The sequence below is a fragment of the Aythya marila genome (genome assembly GCF_965140915.1).
Source record: "Aythya marila genome assembly, chromosome: 1".
Lineage (NCBI taxonomy): Eukaryota > Metazoa > Chordata > Aves > Anseriformes > Anatidae > Aythya > Aythya marila.
Window position 1 is genome coordinate 154,468,582 of NC_139042.1, and position 14,944 is coordinate 154,483,525.

The 14,944-nt window shown below is 33.8% G+C and overlaps 1 protein-coding gene across 1 annotated transcript in view; it reads right to left on the minus strand.

Annotated features, from left to right (window-relative positions):
• The window catches only part of PPFIA2 (PTPRF interacting protein alpha 2), a 325,682-nt gene that overhangs the window by 109,421 nt on the left and 201,317 nt on the right, over nucleotides 1-14,944 (minus strand). Inside the window, exons 4-5 of the mRNA XM_082777242.1 lie at nucleotides 13,564-13,665; nucleotides 4,318-4,482 (exon numbers count right to left, since the gene is read on the minus strand). Of these exons, the coding sequence (XP_082633368.1) occupies nucleotides 4,318-4,482; nucleotides 13,564-13,665 (267 nt within the window). The remainder of the gene's footprint in view (nucleotides 1-4,317; nucleotides 4,483-13,563; nucleotides 13,666-14,944) is intronic.

Sequence of the window (14,944 nt, forward strand, 5' to 3'; positions counted from 1 at the left end):
AAAGTGAACTACAACTATGACTTTGGCATTGGATAATAGGGTAAGAATAACAGCATACTCTTACTGCCTTCTGCTCTCCAGGATTTATCTATTGGGCTTAACCAAACAGGACTGGCTCTCTGCTATTGGGAAGTTCATGAAAAGCCTTCATTCGATAGGGAATGAAGAGATGCTGAAGGAGCTGACGGTGAAATAACTGTTAAAGATACTCATGCTCTCTCTGAGTAATGCTATCATGGCCATGGTTGCTCTTTACTGGTCTGTCTTTTGGATGAAAGCTAAAGATAAAGCCTAGACTTCCTGTAATATCTAGAGAACCAATAAGCATTCTGAGATAAGTTCAATTCCTGGTTCTCCTTAAACAGGCCTCCCTGGAAAGATGAATCCTAAATTGATATGTTTTATTTTCCATCTTAGAGTCTGTTTTACATTTTTCATTGCATTTTATTATAGTAATGATTGTGTTTTTATAGTTGTACTGTGTACATAGCAATCCTTGCACCACTAGTCAAGTTTTGTGACAAAGCTTGTTACAACACCTCAAGATGTTTTTGTGTAGGAAGTGAAGATAAAACAGCAAATTTGTGTTTAGGAAGAATGTAAACACCTTCTGATTTTTTTTGTAAAGATTTACTGAAAATATCTTACTATGCTTTTTCAAGGTTGTGATGGTTAAGTTATTGGTTTTCAATGCAATTCTGTCAGTTTTCTTTACCCTTTATCCTTAACCTACTTCCTTTTTGGGTGCATTTTCTGATGAGGCGGTTTTTATTTCCCGTGACATCAATATATTCTGTATTTTTTTTCCCCTCACTATTTATTAGTAAGGTCTGCCAACTGACCTCCCTAAGCACAGCAACAAATCTGTGGGAGCAAAGCATAACCCACAATACAAGAAGACAGGACACTTTAGTGAATCGGGCATACTTGAGTCAAAGGGGCTAGACTGGCTGCATGCAAAGGTGCTGACAGACTTGATTAATTCATTGTCATAATGAGGCTTTTAATATCTTTGAAAGTCATGGCAGTTAGGGAAGGTTCCCAGTGGGTGGAAAAAGAACAAATCATGTCCATCACCACAAAAGGAAACAACTATCCTGGGAAGATCCTGGAAAACACAAACTGATCAGTGTTGTGATATTTATGGAACAAATAATCCTAGAAGCCATTTCCAGGCACATAAAAGATGAGACAGTGGTTGGGAAGAACCAGCATGACTTTGTAAAAGAGAAATGTCACCTGGCCAGCCTTACTACTTTTTGTGTGATGAGATGCCTGGCTCCATGGATAAGGGGAGAACAGTGAATGTTTTAAGACTTTTGGAAGATCTTCAATTTACCCCACTAGAGAAAAAGCTGAGATATGAATTGTATAAGTGAGTTATACAGTAGATGGAAAATTGGCAGGACTGCAAGGCTCAGAAATTGGTGATCAATGACAAAGTCCAACTGTCATCCAATTACTATGGATGGAAGAATCTCAAGAAACATAACAGGTTTGGAGTGGAGAAAGCAGTTTAGAAGAAAAGATTTATGTATTGTGGTGAACAGCAAGATGAACGACTATGTCCTTGTGAAAAAGGCTGGAAGCACCTGGGATTACTTCACCAAAAGTTAAGTCAGTGGGTCAAGGGTTTTGTTTATATATCTCTACTCAGGACTTTAGATACTGCAGCTGGAATACTTTGTCTAGTTTGGGGCTTTACAGTACAAGAAAGACACTGACGGACTGGAGTGAGTTTACTGGAAGCCCACCAAGGTGGTCAGGGGCTGGAGCACATGGCATATGAAGAGAGGCTGGGTCATTTCAAACCTAAGAAAGGAAGGTTCGTGGGAAACTTTACTGCTGTCAACAGCTAGCTAACAGAAAGCTGTGAAGAAAAAGACAGCTTCTTCTTGGAGATGCACAGTGATAGAGCAAGAGGCAGCAGGTGCAAGACTCAGCAATAGAAATTTCAACTAGATGTTGTAGAAAAAGAAATTACAGTTAGGGTAATGAAACATTGGAACTATAATCATAAAGGTTTATTAGCCAATTTGGGTGTCTGCAGTCTTTTTCACTTCCATTATTTTTGAATAAAAATCCCACTAATTGCAACGATAAATGTAATGTGGTAGCATTCTAACATCGCGTATCTGTATGGTATATAAAACATCTGTGTTCTATTCCTTTTAGTGAGAATTACTATAACATGAACACATAATTTTATACAGGATTTGTACCTGAAAATAATGTGTACTAGGTTTATAACAGGTTATTCTAATAGCATTTACTAAACTGCTTCCTTGAATAACCTTGGAATGTTTTATAATAAAATCGGATTCATTATTTCACAAGAAAAATGGTTCAAAGCACAGGTGAATAACACATAGAAAGAAGTCATTTTGGCCAATCAATTTAACAACTTTTCTATTGTAACAAACCTCATGTTAATATCACTGCAGATATCTGATTTTTCTACACTGACCATTATCACTACCACTGGGAAGAGACACAGTAGATACATAAAATGTGTACCCGTGTCAGTCCAAAAATTTTAAATGAATACAGATTCAAATCTGTTATATTAACTTAAAAAAAATAATAATTTAGGAATACAGGCCAAAATATTATATTTGGCTTCAGTCTAAGTCTGTATCTAATCTAATTGATACATAAAATAAACTGCATAGTAAAATAAAACCTAAACATTCACAAAAATATATATAATAAATAAATAATTGCTGAATAATCAGAATATATTTAAAATTTATTTCTTGTTATTCCTCATATATTTCCAACATGGTGTCATAAAGTACAAAGCAGGAGAACTCTTTATAGTTTTATGAACGTCTAAAGTGTTGGATAAAAATCAAGGCTCAGACCACAAACCTTATAAATCCTCTAAAGATTTTTCTTAATAATACAGAATTTTGTAAGTCTTGACGATGGCCCAAAACTTATTAAAACTAATTGTTAACAGCAGCTAGAAGTCACTATATTCCTTTTTCTAAATTTCCTTTCAATATACTTTCACAATACGTAACTGAATAGAACATATACCTTAAGAGACACACATAATAATTTTAATATATAACCTAATATACAAAATAATTTTGGAGTTGGCATAAGTTACTTAAATTAATTTAATTCTGAACCTGACACTTAAACCCTGAATGACTCATAACCCATGTTTCACTCTTTAGCTAGCAATGAAGAATAAATGCTACTATATGACTACAGCTACTCTTTTCATAAAGCTGTTTTTAAAATAATAGTTCCTTAAATATTGTCAACCTTCTTCAAATATTTCTAAATAAAAAGTTAATTTTATTACTGTGAGGCCAATAAACTGGCTCTATACAACAGAACTCAACCATGCAGTCAACAGTTCCAGATGCTGTGCTGCACAAGAGGACTCCACTGCTCACTCAGCCTCCTCAGAGAAGCAACTCAGACGCAGTTCTGAGCCCAGAGAAGTCAGCCAAGACAGGCTCTACGAGGAACTAGGTTCCTTGCTTGTGAACAATGCTCCCTGCATGTGCAGTTTTGAAGCATTTCAAAATGCTTCAAATGAATCATAATTCAGATGCATCATTTTCTGAGTATATTGTTTCTAGACTTGAATTAGATTTTGTAATTCATATAAAGAAATACGCAAGGTGATACCTCAGAATTACATGAAGTTTTATTCACACAAAAGTCTTTCCAATACAAAACACATACAGAATACAGTGGAAAGACTCCCTTTAATAATATGACTAGGCTGTTAACATCATGAATGATTTTTAATCTCGATTCTGCAAGCTCTCCATTAACTTTGATAATGAAGGATCTACTACTCATTTCATACTACACTAATCTTAGAGAAAATGGTGTGCTTATGTAGTAAATGCTGCAAACATCTCTGAAACTTAGGTTTTCCTTCCAAAAAGTTTTAAGAGGAAAGCTCTTTTACGTAACTAGAAATGTCTCTTTCTGCCTCAGTTTGTGCTTTTAAAGTTTGAGAAGTCTACATTTTCTCATCAATAACTTTCTTGAAAACATATTAGAGACATAAATTCCATCATGGCATTTAATTCCTAAATAGGAGAAGTCTTTCTGGTAAGGGACAGATTTGCTTGTTTTGAAAAGTCAGTATTACTGACTACGAAAGACAGCTAAAGTGACCCAAATTGCAAGGTAACTATTGGTCACACATTCTTAAGGACTTCTTTGAACATGTATAAATGTTTCAAGTACAAGACATATACCAAGAAGGAAACACACAATAAGCATTATAAAGCACAGTATAGTAAGTCAAAGGGAGTATCTGATAACATTCTTTCCACACTGTACCTTTTCATCCAAAGCCTTGTGGTGCTCAAATAGTGATTTCAGAGCTTTGAGGACTTCAACTTCACTGGAAACTCCTGAAGGAGACTGTGCTTGCCGTTTCACCACTGTCATCCTCAGTGACCTTTCGTGTCTTGAGACAAGGCACTCCAAATGCTCCAGTAACAGCTATTGGATTTGATATAAAAGGTTATTAATTCTTATGCACTTAAATGCTATGGAAATTCTAACTACAAAGTGCGTGGTACCAAATGGCAATTTTCTTGGCCACCTCATTATGGGAGGGACTGTTGGAATTATTGCCAACATTTTATGATTCAAAATCAAATGAAATCAGATCAGTAGAAAAATAGAAAATCAACTCCTAATTTCATTTAAAACTATGAAAAGTAAACTCAACAAATCACTCAGCATAGAGTCACTATTTAACTAAGTAAAGTACATATTTACATTATTTGTCATTGTAATTGATAAGCATTAGCTATCAAATAACAATCAAAACCAGTCTAAAACATCATGCAAAAATATAAAAGCAGCTTATAATTATTTCACCCTAACTGTGATATCTTTAAATTGTACTGGAAGTTACTTAACCAAGTATGTAAAAGCAAAATGTATATTTCATTACATTTTTAAGATTATTTACTCTAACATGTCTTTATTGTCACTAACTTGTTCTAAAATGTTCATTGTGTCTGTTTATTACAAACATCAGGGAAGACAAAATGGTTCATGAACAGGGTATTTCAGGCTATTGTAAATAACCTGCAGAATAACCTGTAAATGACATATTGTAAAAACATATGATAATTGTTTGTCATTATTACTCTAAGTATGTTAAAAGAAATACTAAAATGACATCTTGGTGTACAGAAAATTCACCATTTATCTAGGCTTTCATATCTCTAACCCTACTGTTCTTACTATCTGAACATAGAAGATAATTGCTTAGCAGTAAGGCTGTAGCAGGATAGCTAAATTCATGAATCACAACACTTGATAAATGTTTTGCAGTTACAACATACAATTATACCTAAACCATTGAACTGGAAATTTTAAAGTTACATAGATAATTGTTTATTATTGCTCCTTTGATGCTATTCTTAATATAGCTACTATTAGAAAAGAGTTATATTTTTCTGTCGTCTATAGCTATTCTCAGACACATAATGACCTTTATTGTTACATGAACTAATAGACACAAAAGGGTATAAACAGGGTATAATCACGTTAGAATAGTTATATACAGCTATCAGACCAGGAACAATTCAGGTTTGATGTTATCTTTACTTCAAGCACGATTCCTGTATGTGGATTTGCACCTGCTTATAATTTTACAATAATTGCATTATCCACAAAAAATAGTGAATACATGTATGAATAATATTAATACACAAAGAATTGCAATGGATCCATGAAATTCAAGAAAGATGTGTGTTTTGTAACTTAGATTAGATCAGGACTGTTTCCAAACACAGAGTCCTTCTGTTCATAACAGAAATTAAATGCACATTTAACTGCTATCATAACAGAATTTTTGAATATGGTCTAAATTCATTACCTTTGTGATTTTTTTTTTCCCAGGCCACTTAGTTATCTAGGGGATAACTGAATAAAAGAAAGTCAATAGTTATCTAGGAGATAACAAAGGGAAAGAAAGACAATAGTTGATTACTAATTCTACAGCCTACTTTCTGTCCCATATCTTCAAAGAAAGATTTCTGAGGAAATTGGAAAAAAAAAAAAGGAAAATACTGAACCACAGTTAAACTTTCAGCACAGACAAGTAAGTCAGTCTGCAGTTGTCCACAGCTTAAACTGACACCCATTAAAACAATGCAGTATTCCATAATCTTGCTAACTAATTTTTGCCCTATCACGGAGCAAATTTATCATATTTGATGCTCTACTAACCTAAACAAATCATCCTGGACCAGAAGGGAGAATTCTTAGAGCCTGTATTCAAGTCTTCTTTAGAAGGAAAAATGAGAAAATTTGGTATAAGAGGGAAGAAAATTGATGGCAACACAGAATTCTTGACATGGAAAATAAAATAATTACAGAAGCAATTATGCATAAACTATAAAACAGAAAAATAAGGAACATGGGAAAAAGGAGCGATAAGGAAAAAGTAGTGTACATTTATCATCCCATTTTGAGCTGGGATAAACAGATGATCTTGACAGGGAACTTGAAGTCAGCATGGACAGAAGAAAGGTGGGAACCTTCTTAAGAGAAGGAAGAATGGAGACTGATGAAAGTGATGGGGACTAAGAAAATAAAGTTAAATATGATTTCCATGTATAAAAGAGACTGGAATGGTCTGGGGGTACAGGAAACTCAGAATTTCTTATGGGGTGAATGTGGAGGAGTTTACTGTGTGGGATGAACAGCACAGCACCATAGCCCTTTGTACAGCAGCACATAAAATATTTAACTTTAGGCTAAGTTACTATCATGTTAAAAACTTGTAATACATAAAATTAAATCAAACCAAAGCCATCCATTTAATATACAGAAAAGTTAATTTTGTCCTTAACTGAGAATTACCATTTTAGAGGTGACAAATCCAAATATAAATGTCTGCACATATTTCATAGTTGTTAAATAAAACTTCAAGTGCAAAATATTGTGTTGCCTTTTTAACCTTAATATAGAAAGATGAGATGATGTCACAGGTAAGTGTCAAAACACTCATGCTGGATTACTGAACTACATATGAACATTTCATGCTTTTTCTTACTGTTCTTATTCACTCTGACCACTCAACTAGTAGTGGTTCATTTTTCTGGAAACCACCTCTGCAGTATTTTCTTTGCTGTCAGCCCTCAGAGTGCTCAAGAAGACATGCTGACACAGGTTTCTGGCTGATAGCAATTTATTATTTTTGCTTTACAACAAAAGTCAAGTCTATTTCTCCACAAAATCTGTGAGCACTGCTTAAAGCAAATCCACTTTAGCTGACCAGAGAGTATGACTAACCTGTGCTGCGTTACTCCAAGCCATGCTGAAAGGGAACAAAACCAACCCAAGAGTTAGAACATCTGACAGCAAATCCTTGCTTCCTCCTCTGCTGAAATGATACTGCTATTTTATTCATTTTTGCTTCAACTACATGTACATAAAATGTGTGTGTATATATATAAAAATATATATATTTAAAAAAGGTCTTCCCTACATTCCTGGGGATGGCACATGTAGCTACAGTTGCAGAAGTATGAAATGTTAGTTACTACATTAATGGGGAAAGAGACATATAAAAACACAAAACTGATATTGAAGAAAATAGTGTGTCTGAGCAATGTTAAAGTTAAGTGACTGAAGGAAATCAAAGTATCTGGCTGGAGGGGAGATGGGTGGGGATGGGATGGCAGGGGTTGTGTTGAAGACTTTCTCTGTTATATACATGTACCTCAATAATTACCATCCCATATATTTGTGAAGAACAAAACAAGATTTCACATCAAAATACTAATGTAAAAATATTGGTAATTTAAATTACAAACAATTTGTTTAGGTATTGTTGTATTTTGTATGTTGCAATTACACTCTGGCATTAACAAAGAACATGTGCTGCTGAGCATTTTCTGCTCCCTCACGCTGTGTCAAGCTGCTACAGTTGTCAGGCACTCACAGGGAGAGGCAGCTTGAAGAGAGAAGATGAAGATCAACAGCAGCAAGCAGGACAGAATCACCCACGCATAATATCCAGTCAATGCTATGCTTTTCTTGCTGGAAAGCATAAGCTTGACAGTAAATTATGAAACTGACAACTGATTTTTACTCTTATGCTGGGCAATTTTTAGGATTCTCAAGATGATGTGATGAAAATTTTACCTTAGCTAAATGTGGTGGAGGTTTCTAGAGCTCTGGACTCTTCCTGAGCACAAACAATGTTTAAAAATCATCATATAAAGACTGAAAAATGCTCTAGTGCATATTTTCTGAAGGAATGAAGCATATTTAAAATGATAATTAGAGCTAATAGAGATATCTACTAGAATACAGTTTACTGTATTTCTCAGATGGCTTACAAAGCATTGTAAAATGGAAATGCATAAGTAGATTTAACAATACAAGCTACATGTGCATAGGTTATCACCTGCCTATATTTTTTATTTTACTTTTTTTGCAAAATAAAATAAAATAAATAAAATAAAAAGAGAAGGTAGTGGAGAGAAAATGAGAGGCATAAATAATGGAAGATAGGGAAAATAATAATATAGAAGAAAATAGATTTTCTTCTACAGAACTAAACTAAGACACACTTGGTTTAAGGGATTCCTTACAGGAATGGTGCAATGCACTAAGAGCCCAATGGTCTTTCGAGGTCTACTTACTAATCAGTACAGTCAAAACTGAATTTCCTTTCAGTCTGTATTTAGAATGCTCATTGTTTGGTGACACTCCAACTCTTGTGCAAGCAAAGAAAAGTAAAATAAACAGATACGGGGTTGCAGATTATCTTTAAAACCAGTCATTAAGCCAGTAATTTTCCTCAGCATTGTTCAATAGTGCTGGAAACCAATTTGCTCCCAAGGTTAGCTGGGGTGATATCAAATAGCTTTACTGGTAAACTGCTGGTGAAAAATCTTACTTTGAAAAAACAAAGTTACAGCCTAGCTGCAGCTTATGTCCTACATTTGTATTTCTTTAAATAAGATACTGGCAACCTGAAACCTAATGGAAACACACATATGTGAAATAAAAGAATGAAAGAAAATGTAATAATCAGGATAATGATACAAAATATGGAAATGAAGAAAGGTTCTGTTATGAAAATAAGGAATAGCAATATAATGACTATTTGTTTGAACAGTTGATACTACTTGTTGTTACACAGTGTCTGGAAATACAGGTGTTGAATTACTATCTATTAAGTAGCTATTGTCACCCTGTTTTCTGTGATACAAGCTCTAATTTTGGAAGAAGAAATGTAGGGGCATAGGAGAGAGATCATAATATTGATGAAAAAATAATGACTTTTGCCATCATTTGCATTAGGGAAATAATGTTTTTGCCTTTACAGAATCTTAGGAAACAATTATACTTATTTTCATGCTTTCAGACTGTAAGAACTTGCATTATCTTGTTTAAAAAAGACAGTGTCTGTTTTAGTATCAGCAACTATTAAACTAATGTAAGTAAAGGGATCTCTAAGAAAATCGATTAAATAAAGGATTTAAACCCTTCATTTAAAATATATTCTTAGAGTTTTACAACACAACACAAGGACAATTTAACCATATAATGGAGGGCAAAATTCTGATCTATGGCTACTATGAGATGGCAGTGACTAACAGAAGATGTTGCAGAAATCATTCATTAAGGAAGTGAGACAATAAAGTTGAACCTAAACCAGTGATGTTTACTTCAAGTGCTTCATCTCCTGAGGTACTGAGTAAAAGAAACGTAACAACTAACCTTTGTTAGTATTTCATTCATGAGCATAGGTTTCTTTTTTCTTGTTTCTAAGAAGACTTGAAATACAATATTTCTGAATAGTTTGAGTAACATTTTATACCATATACAAAAATTATATATATATATATTTAAAGATAAAAATCAGATTAATCCATATCAGTATGTTAATAGATTTTTGTTTCAGTTGCCCAACCAAAACCCAGTTTTCCTCATAACCATATTCTGATTAAAAAAGTTAATCCTACAAACTTTTTCTACTTTTGAAGAATACAGACTGAGACAAAAATAAATTTCAACTTTAATTTAAATTTAGCATAGCCAAATTAGTCTTATTTTATAAGTTTGTGCCAAAGTACAAAGTACAAAGACATCAGTCTTACGTGATTGCTAGCTAGACAACATCAATAGAAATAACTAACATTTTCTATTAAGATATTTTTGTATATGTTTTCAAAGTCACATGCAATGCTTTTAGAGAGAAACTGTTTGTCTTCCTGTCAGCAATACGACACCAATCAATACATATACATATGCTCTTGCATTTTTTATTTTGCCTTATGTACTGACAGATTAAGTTGTCAGCTAAGTTCTTGACATGAAAATATTTCTACCATAATATGTGAGAAGTTAATTATTGTAGGCAGTAAAAATACATATTTAAAAGCAAAAGATCACTAGGGAGCTTTGTTTAAGAATATTGCTCAAAGGATTGAGTAGGAATACAACTAAAGACTGGGGTAAGATTTAAACGATGGTCTTGTAGCTGAGACCTAGAGTTTATGGGTTGCAAAGAATGTTATGCCAGTGTGTTCTCTCTCTAATGCATTTCACTGTCAAGGTCTGACACTGCAGCTTGTCATAAAATAGCAAATCAGGTCTTGAAGCTTTTTTTGTGGAGACTGGCAAAAACTGTATGAGGGTGTTACCACAAAATAAAGAAACACATGGGTGTGGGTCTAGAATAAAGTAAAAAAAAAAAAACAAAAACAAACAAACAAACAAAACTATTAGCAAAGCTTAAATGGAAGTGTAAAAGGGTGCTAGAAGGCAAGAAGTGACTGGGAGTGTGTACTGAGAATCTGACAGATTTGCCTCTTTAATTTCTTCTTGCTGATCTCCAGTAGATGCTATCTTTACAGGGAGGTAAAAGGTTGGATTAAAAAGTTTCAAAACAGGAACATGAGCATTTAGAACTGAGCTTCTTTATTTAAGAATAAAGGAAGTGATACCTGGGAAAAAAGTAGTTGTACTGGGTAGTGCTGCTATGTGTCCTTAGGGGCAGGTAAACCTTACTATCATAGCTGAGCTAAAGCTGGGTTAGGTGTGAACAGTAGTGGTATGGATAGAAAGAAGAATTAGCTGGACTCACTTTAGCCATCAGAAAAGACATTTTTTTCATTCCAAAAGTCTTCTAAATATTATTACTTTAATAAGAATCTTTATTTTAATAACAGGAAAAAATGGAACAGCTTTTTCTGACAGACTATTATTGTTGTTTTGCATTAATAACAGCATAAATCTCAGCTTAAAAAGTGCTTCATTATGGACAATGATTTGTCAATGAATGTTGGAAATCTCATCACTAGTACGTCATTGAGATGATTGTATTCTGAAGACAACAGCTTTGTGCCTAAAATGCTGGTCTTTTCCTATAAACAAAGTGTATGGGAGCCTACAGAAAACAGCATGACTATTACAGCAGACTCTGGCGACTAACTTAGTATATGACAGCCTGGCAAGAATATATACGCATGACACAATAGTGTCATAATTTGTTAATGAAAATGTTGGAGGACAGGCTAAGGCATCATCTCTGACTTTTTTCTCTCTCCTTCTCTGTTAATTCTTTGTCTATATCTTCCCCTCTTGTTTACAAAATGCATTTAAATGCATTTTCTACATTTCCTGCATATTTTTGTATACTAAATCTTTTCATCTCCAATGCCTAGATTTGTCCTCACTCTCAAGAAAAAACAGTAGAGTTTATTAATTTAAACTGTAAGGACTTCTGGCAAGATCATCACACTCTAACTCTCATTAATTAGTATTAAATGCTCACAAAAAATCTCTTACCTTGTAGTTTACATAGAATAAGAAGCATAATATAGGACAATATATAATTTTCTTGGTTTGCAAAGGAAGTGCTATGACAGAGCACGATCTGACTTGTAGCTGACTCGGTTAGACCACTGGGCTTTTTTTTTTTTTTTTTTTTTCCTACTCTGAGCTGCTTATTATATCAGACACACAATAGGTATTGGTACACTGCATTTTTAATATACCATACTTGGAGTTCAATTGGCTTTGTAGAGAAATGGAAAAGGATTTGTGCTACACAGTTTTGTCTACATTCTTATGAAGAACATATGACATCTGAGAATATGTCATTGCAAATTTGTTTATTTTTCTAGTTTGTGCTAGAAATTAACACAAGTTATTGTTTATTCTATATAAATGGTTTTCTAAATTGACTTTCCTAGTTTTCTTCCAAACACTAAAAACAGGCAATACATGTAGCAGTTAATGATAATTTAAGCAGCTTTAGAAATACTTCAGATTTGTAGTTGAGATGGCTTGCTAAACCTAAAGAATGCACTACAATTCCTATATTTTTCTCTATTCATTAATTCTGTTTTTGTGGGAGCTACATGTATTTTGGTCTGTTTAGATTGTATAAAAATCATGGGAGAAAAAGTAGGCTTTATCTATTTTTCCCATCACATTTTCCAATCTCAACACATCTATGACTTTTGTACTTAAAAGTGATCATCTCTTCTTGCTCCTCTGAGCTGGTAGATGAAGCAGCTTTCTCTTTGTAGAAATCTGTATCACCTGCCTTTGGGTTTCTGAAGTCTATAGCACTATGGTGCTACATCTGGGCAGTAAAAAGCAGTGAGAAATATCCTCTCTCAGTTCTTTTGTCAAGCACTTTGTTAGTTATCCTTCAGAATGCAAATCAGCTAACCAAGGAAATATGTTATTTGCAATGCCAAAGTGCTATTAGTTTAGTGAAAGGATGAACGCAGGAAGTTACTAAGATCATAGAAGAATGGAATATGCATGTGAGAAAATATCTTTGGTGTTCAACCTCTGAGATCTATTCCGTATGCCTATTTCCAGTATGACTCCTGCTTGATCTGGCCATCTCTTTCCTCAAGCCATTTTACACACTTTTACATTTGTACCATCTTGTAGACACTAGAAAGCATTATCATGGATTCTTGATTACAGACAGAATAATATATTTTGATTGAAGTAGAATATAGCAAATTTAAGGGTGAAATCTTGTCCTCTCTCTATGGCAAATGACATTCACTTCAAGGATCACAATGGCTGCATGTAGGCTAAACAACATTTATCACTATGATACACGTGGCAGCCTTCACCTCATCCTTATTCAGATCAAATCCAAGGCACAAGGGAAAGCTGGGTCTGCCATACATCTGTATTTTGCCTTGATAAGAGATGAGGGTGCATGCAGGCTACTTTTGCAGGGCCAGTGGCTTGGAAAGCTTTGCGAGTCCCTTGTTACAGAAAACATGAAAACTGAACGTACTTACCTCATTATACACAAAATCTGTTTGTCGTTTAGTTTGTTATTAATATATTTTGCTAAAACACAGTCATTTCCTGCAGAACTGTAGTATTGTAGACATGTACTATTACTTAGATTCTGATAAATCTCGTACTAATTGAAAGATATCTGCAAGGAAGGCAAGGAATTTTATCTTCTTTTTTACACAAATGATGATCTAAATTTATATGTAAGTATATTCCTCCTGCTTTACACATACATGATATCAAGAAAGTCTGCTGTGTACTTACTCTTGTGTTGTTTCTTTCAGCTTTCAGTTCTGAAATCTCCTCCTCCTTTTCAAGCAGCTGTTCCCTACATGCGTTTAACTCTTTTGTCAGTGCAGCAAATTCCTATGAAATAAAGTTAAATATGAAGTTAAGTTTAAACCCCAAAATCATTAAATATATATGCTTTCTAGAGTTTTAGGATTTATATAATATTTACAAATCATCAGCACAAACTAAAATAGCATGTATAAACATCAACACTTACCAAAAGCTTTTAAAATTATGGATTTTTCATTGAAAGACTAATAAATCTAATAAAAAGCACCTATGCAAAATACTAGCATAAGTTTAGAAATAAAAGAAGGTCTGAGATGACGACAACATTCCCCAAACAACATACCAGAACTACAGCACAAAGAAAACAAAATTGGCCTATTTTATAACAAGAGAGACACCACATAATGAGCTTCAACTCAATGTATCCACATATGTATCTGTGAAATATTCCTATTTCACAGAATCACAGAATTTCTAGGTTGGAAGAGACCTCAAGATCATCGAGTCCAACCTTTGACCTAACACTAACAGTCCCCACTAAACCATATCCCTGAGCTCTACATCTAAATTTCTTTTAAAGACTTCCAGGGATGGTGACTCCACCACTTCCCTGGGCAGCCTGTTCCAAGGTCTTGATTTTAATATTGCTGTTACTCTTCAAATATATACTTAAATTTTACCTATACAAATGGCAGTCAGAGATTTGCCATTAATTTCAATAAGGAAAAGGTTTCATTTTGTCTACTTTTGACAAGCCCAACATATACTAAATGGTAGTGGCTGATTTACCCATTGTACCAAAAAGATTCTACATCTCATGGAAGTAGTGAAACAAAGAATGAAAAGCCTTTGTAATATGGCCAGAAAAAATCATGTACCAGAAAAAAATAGGTCTCTTGATGAACAGCACTGCTGCTTAACAAAAGTATAAACATATTTTTAAATATTAAATAAATTAATTGAGTTTGACAAAAATAGTAGCACTTAAAAGCACCCATAAACAGCTAGGATTAAATTGCAGTTATTCCTAACTCCCTGAAAAGAATGCAGTTTAAGAAAAAAAACATATCCAGGTGGTTTATCTCATCAGCCAGTAGGATAAAGCTGAGACTAAATCTATTTAAGACAAAAGCTGGCAATGATCTCTAAAGAACTTGGTCTGCTCTCTCCCTTCAGGTTGTGGAAAGCAGCTTTTATTCAAACAAAAGGGTTTTTCAACAGGTTGGTAGGTATTCTTAGGCTTATTCCGCTTTAAACTAACATAAATAGTTAATGATATATACTATTATTGATAATATAAGATCGATATTATCAATAACATATTGATATATTATCAATATATAAC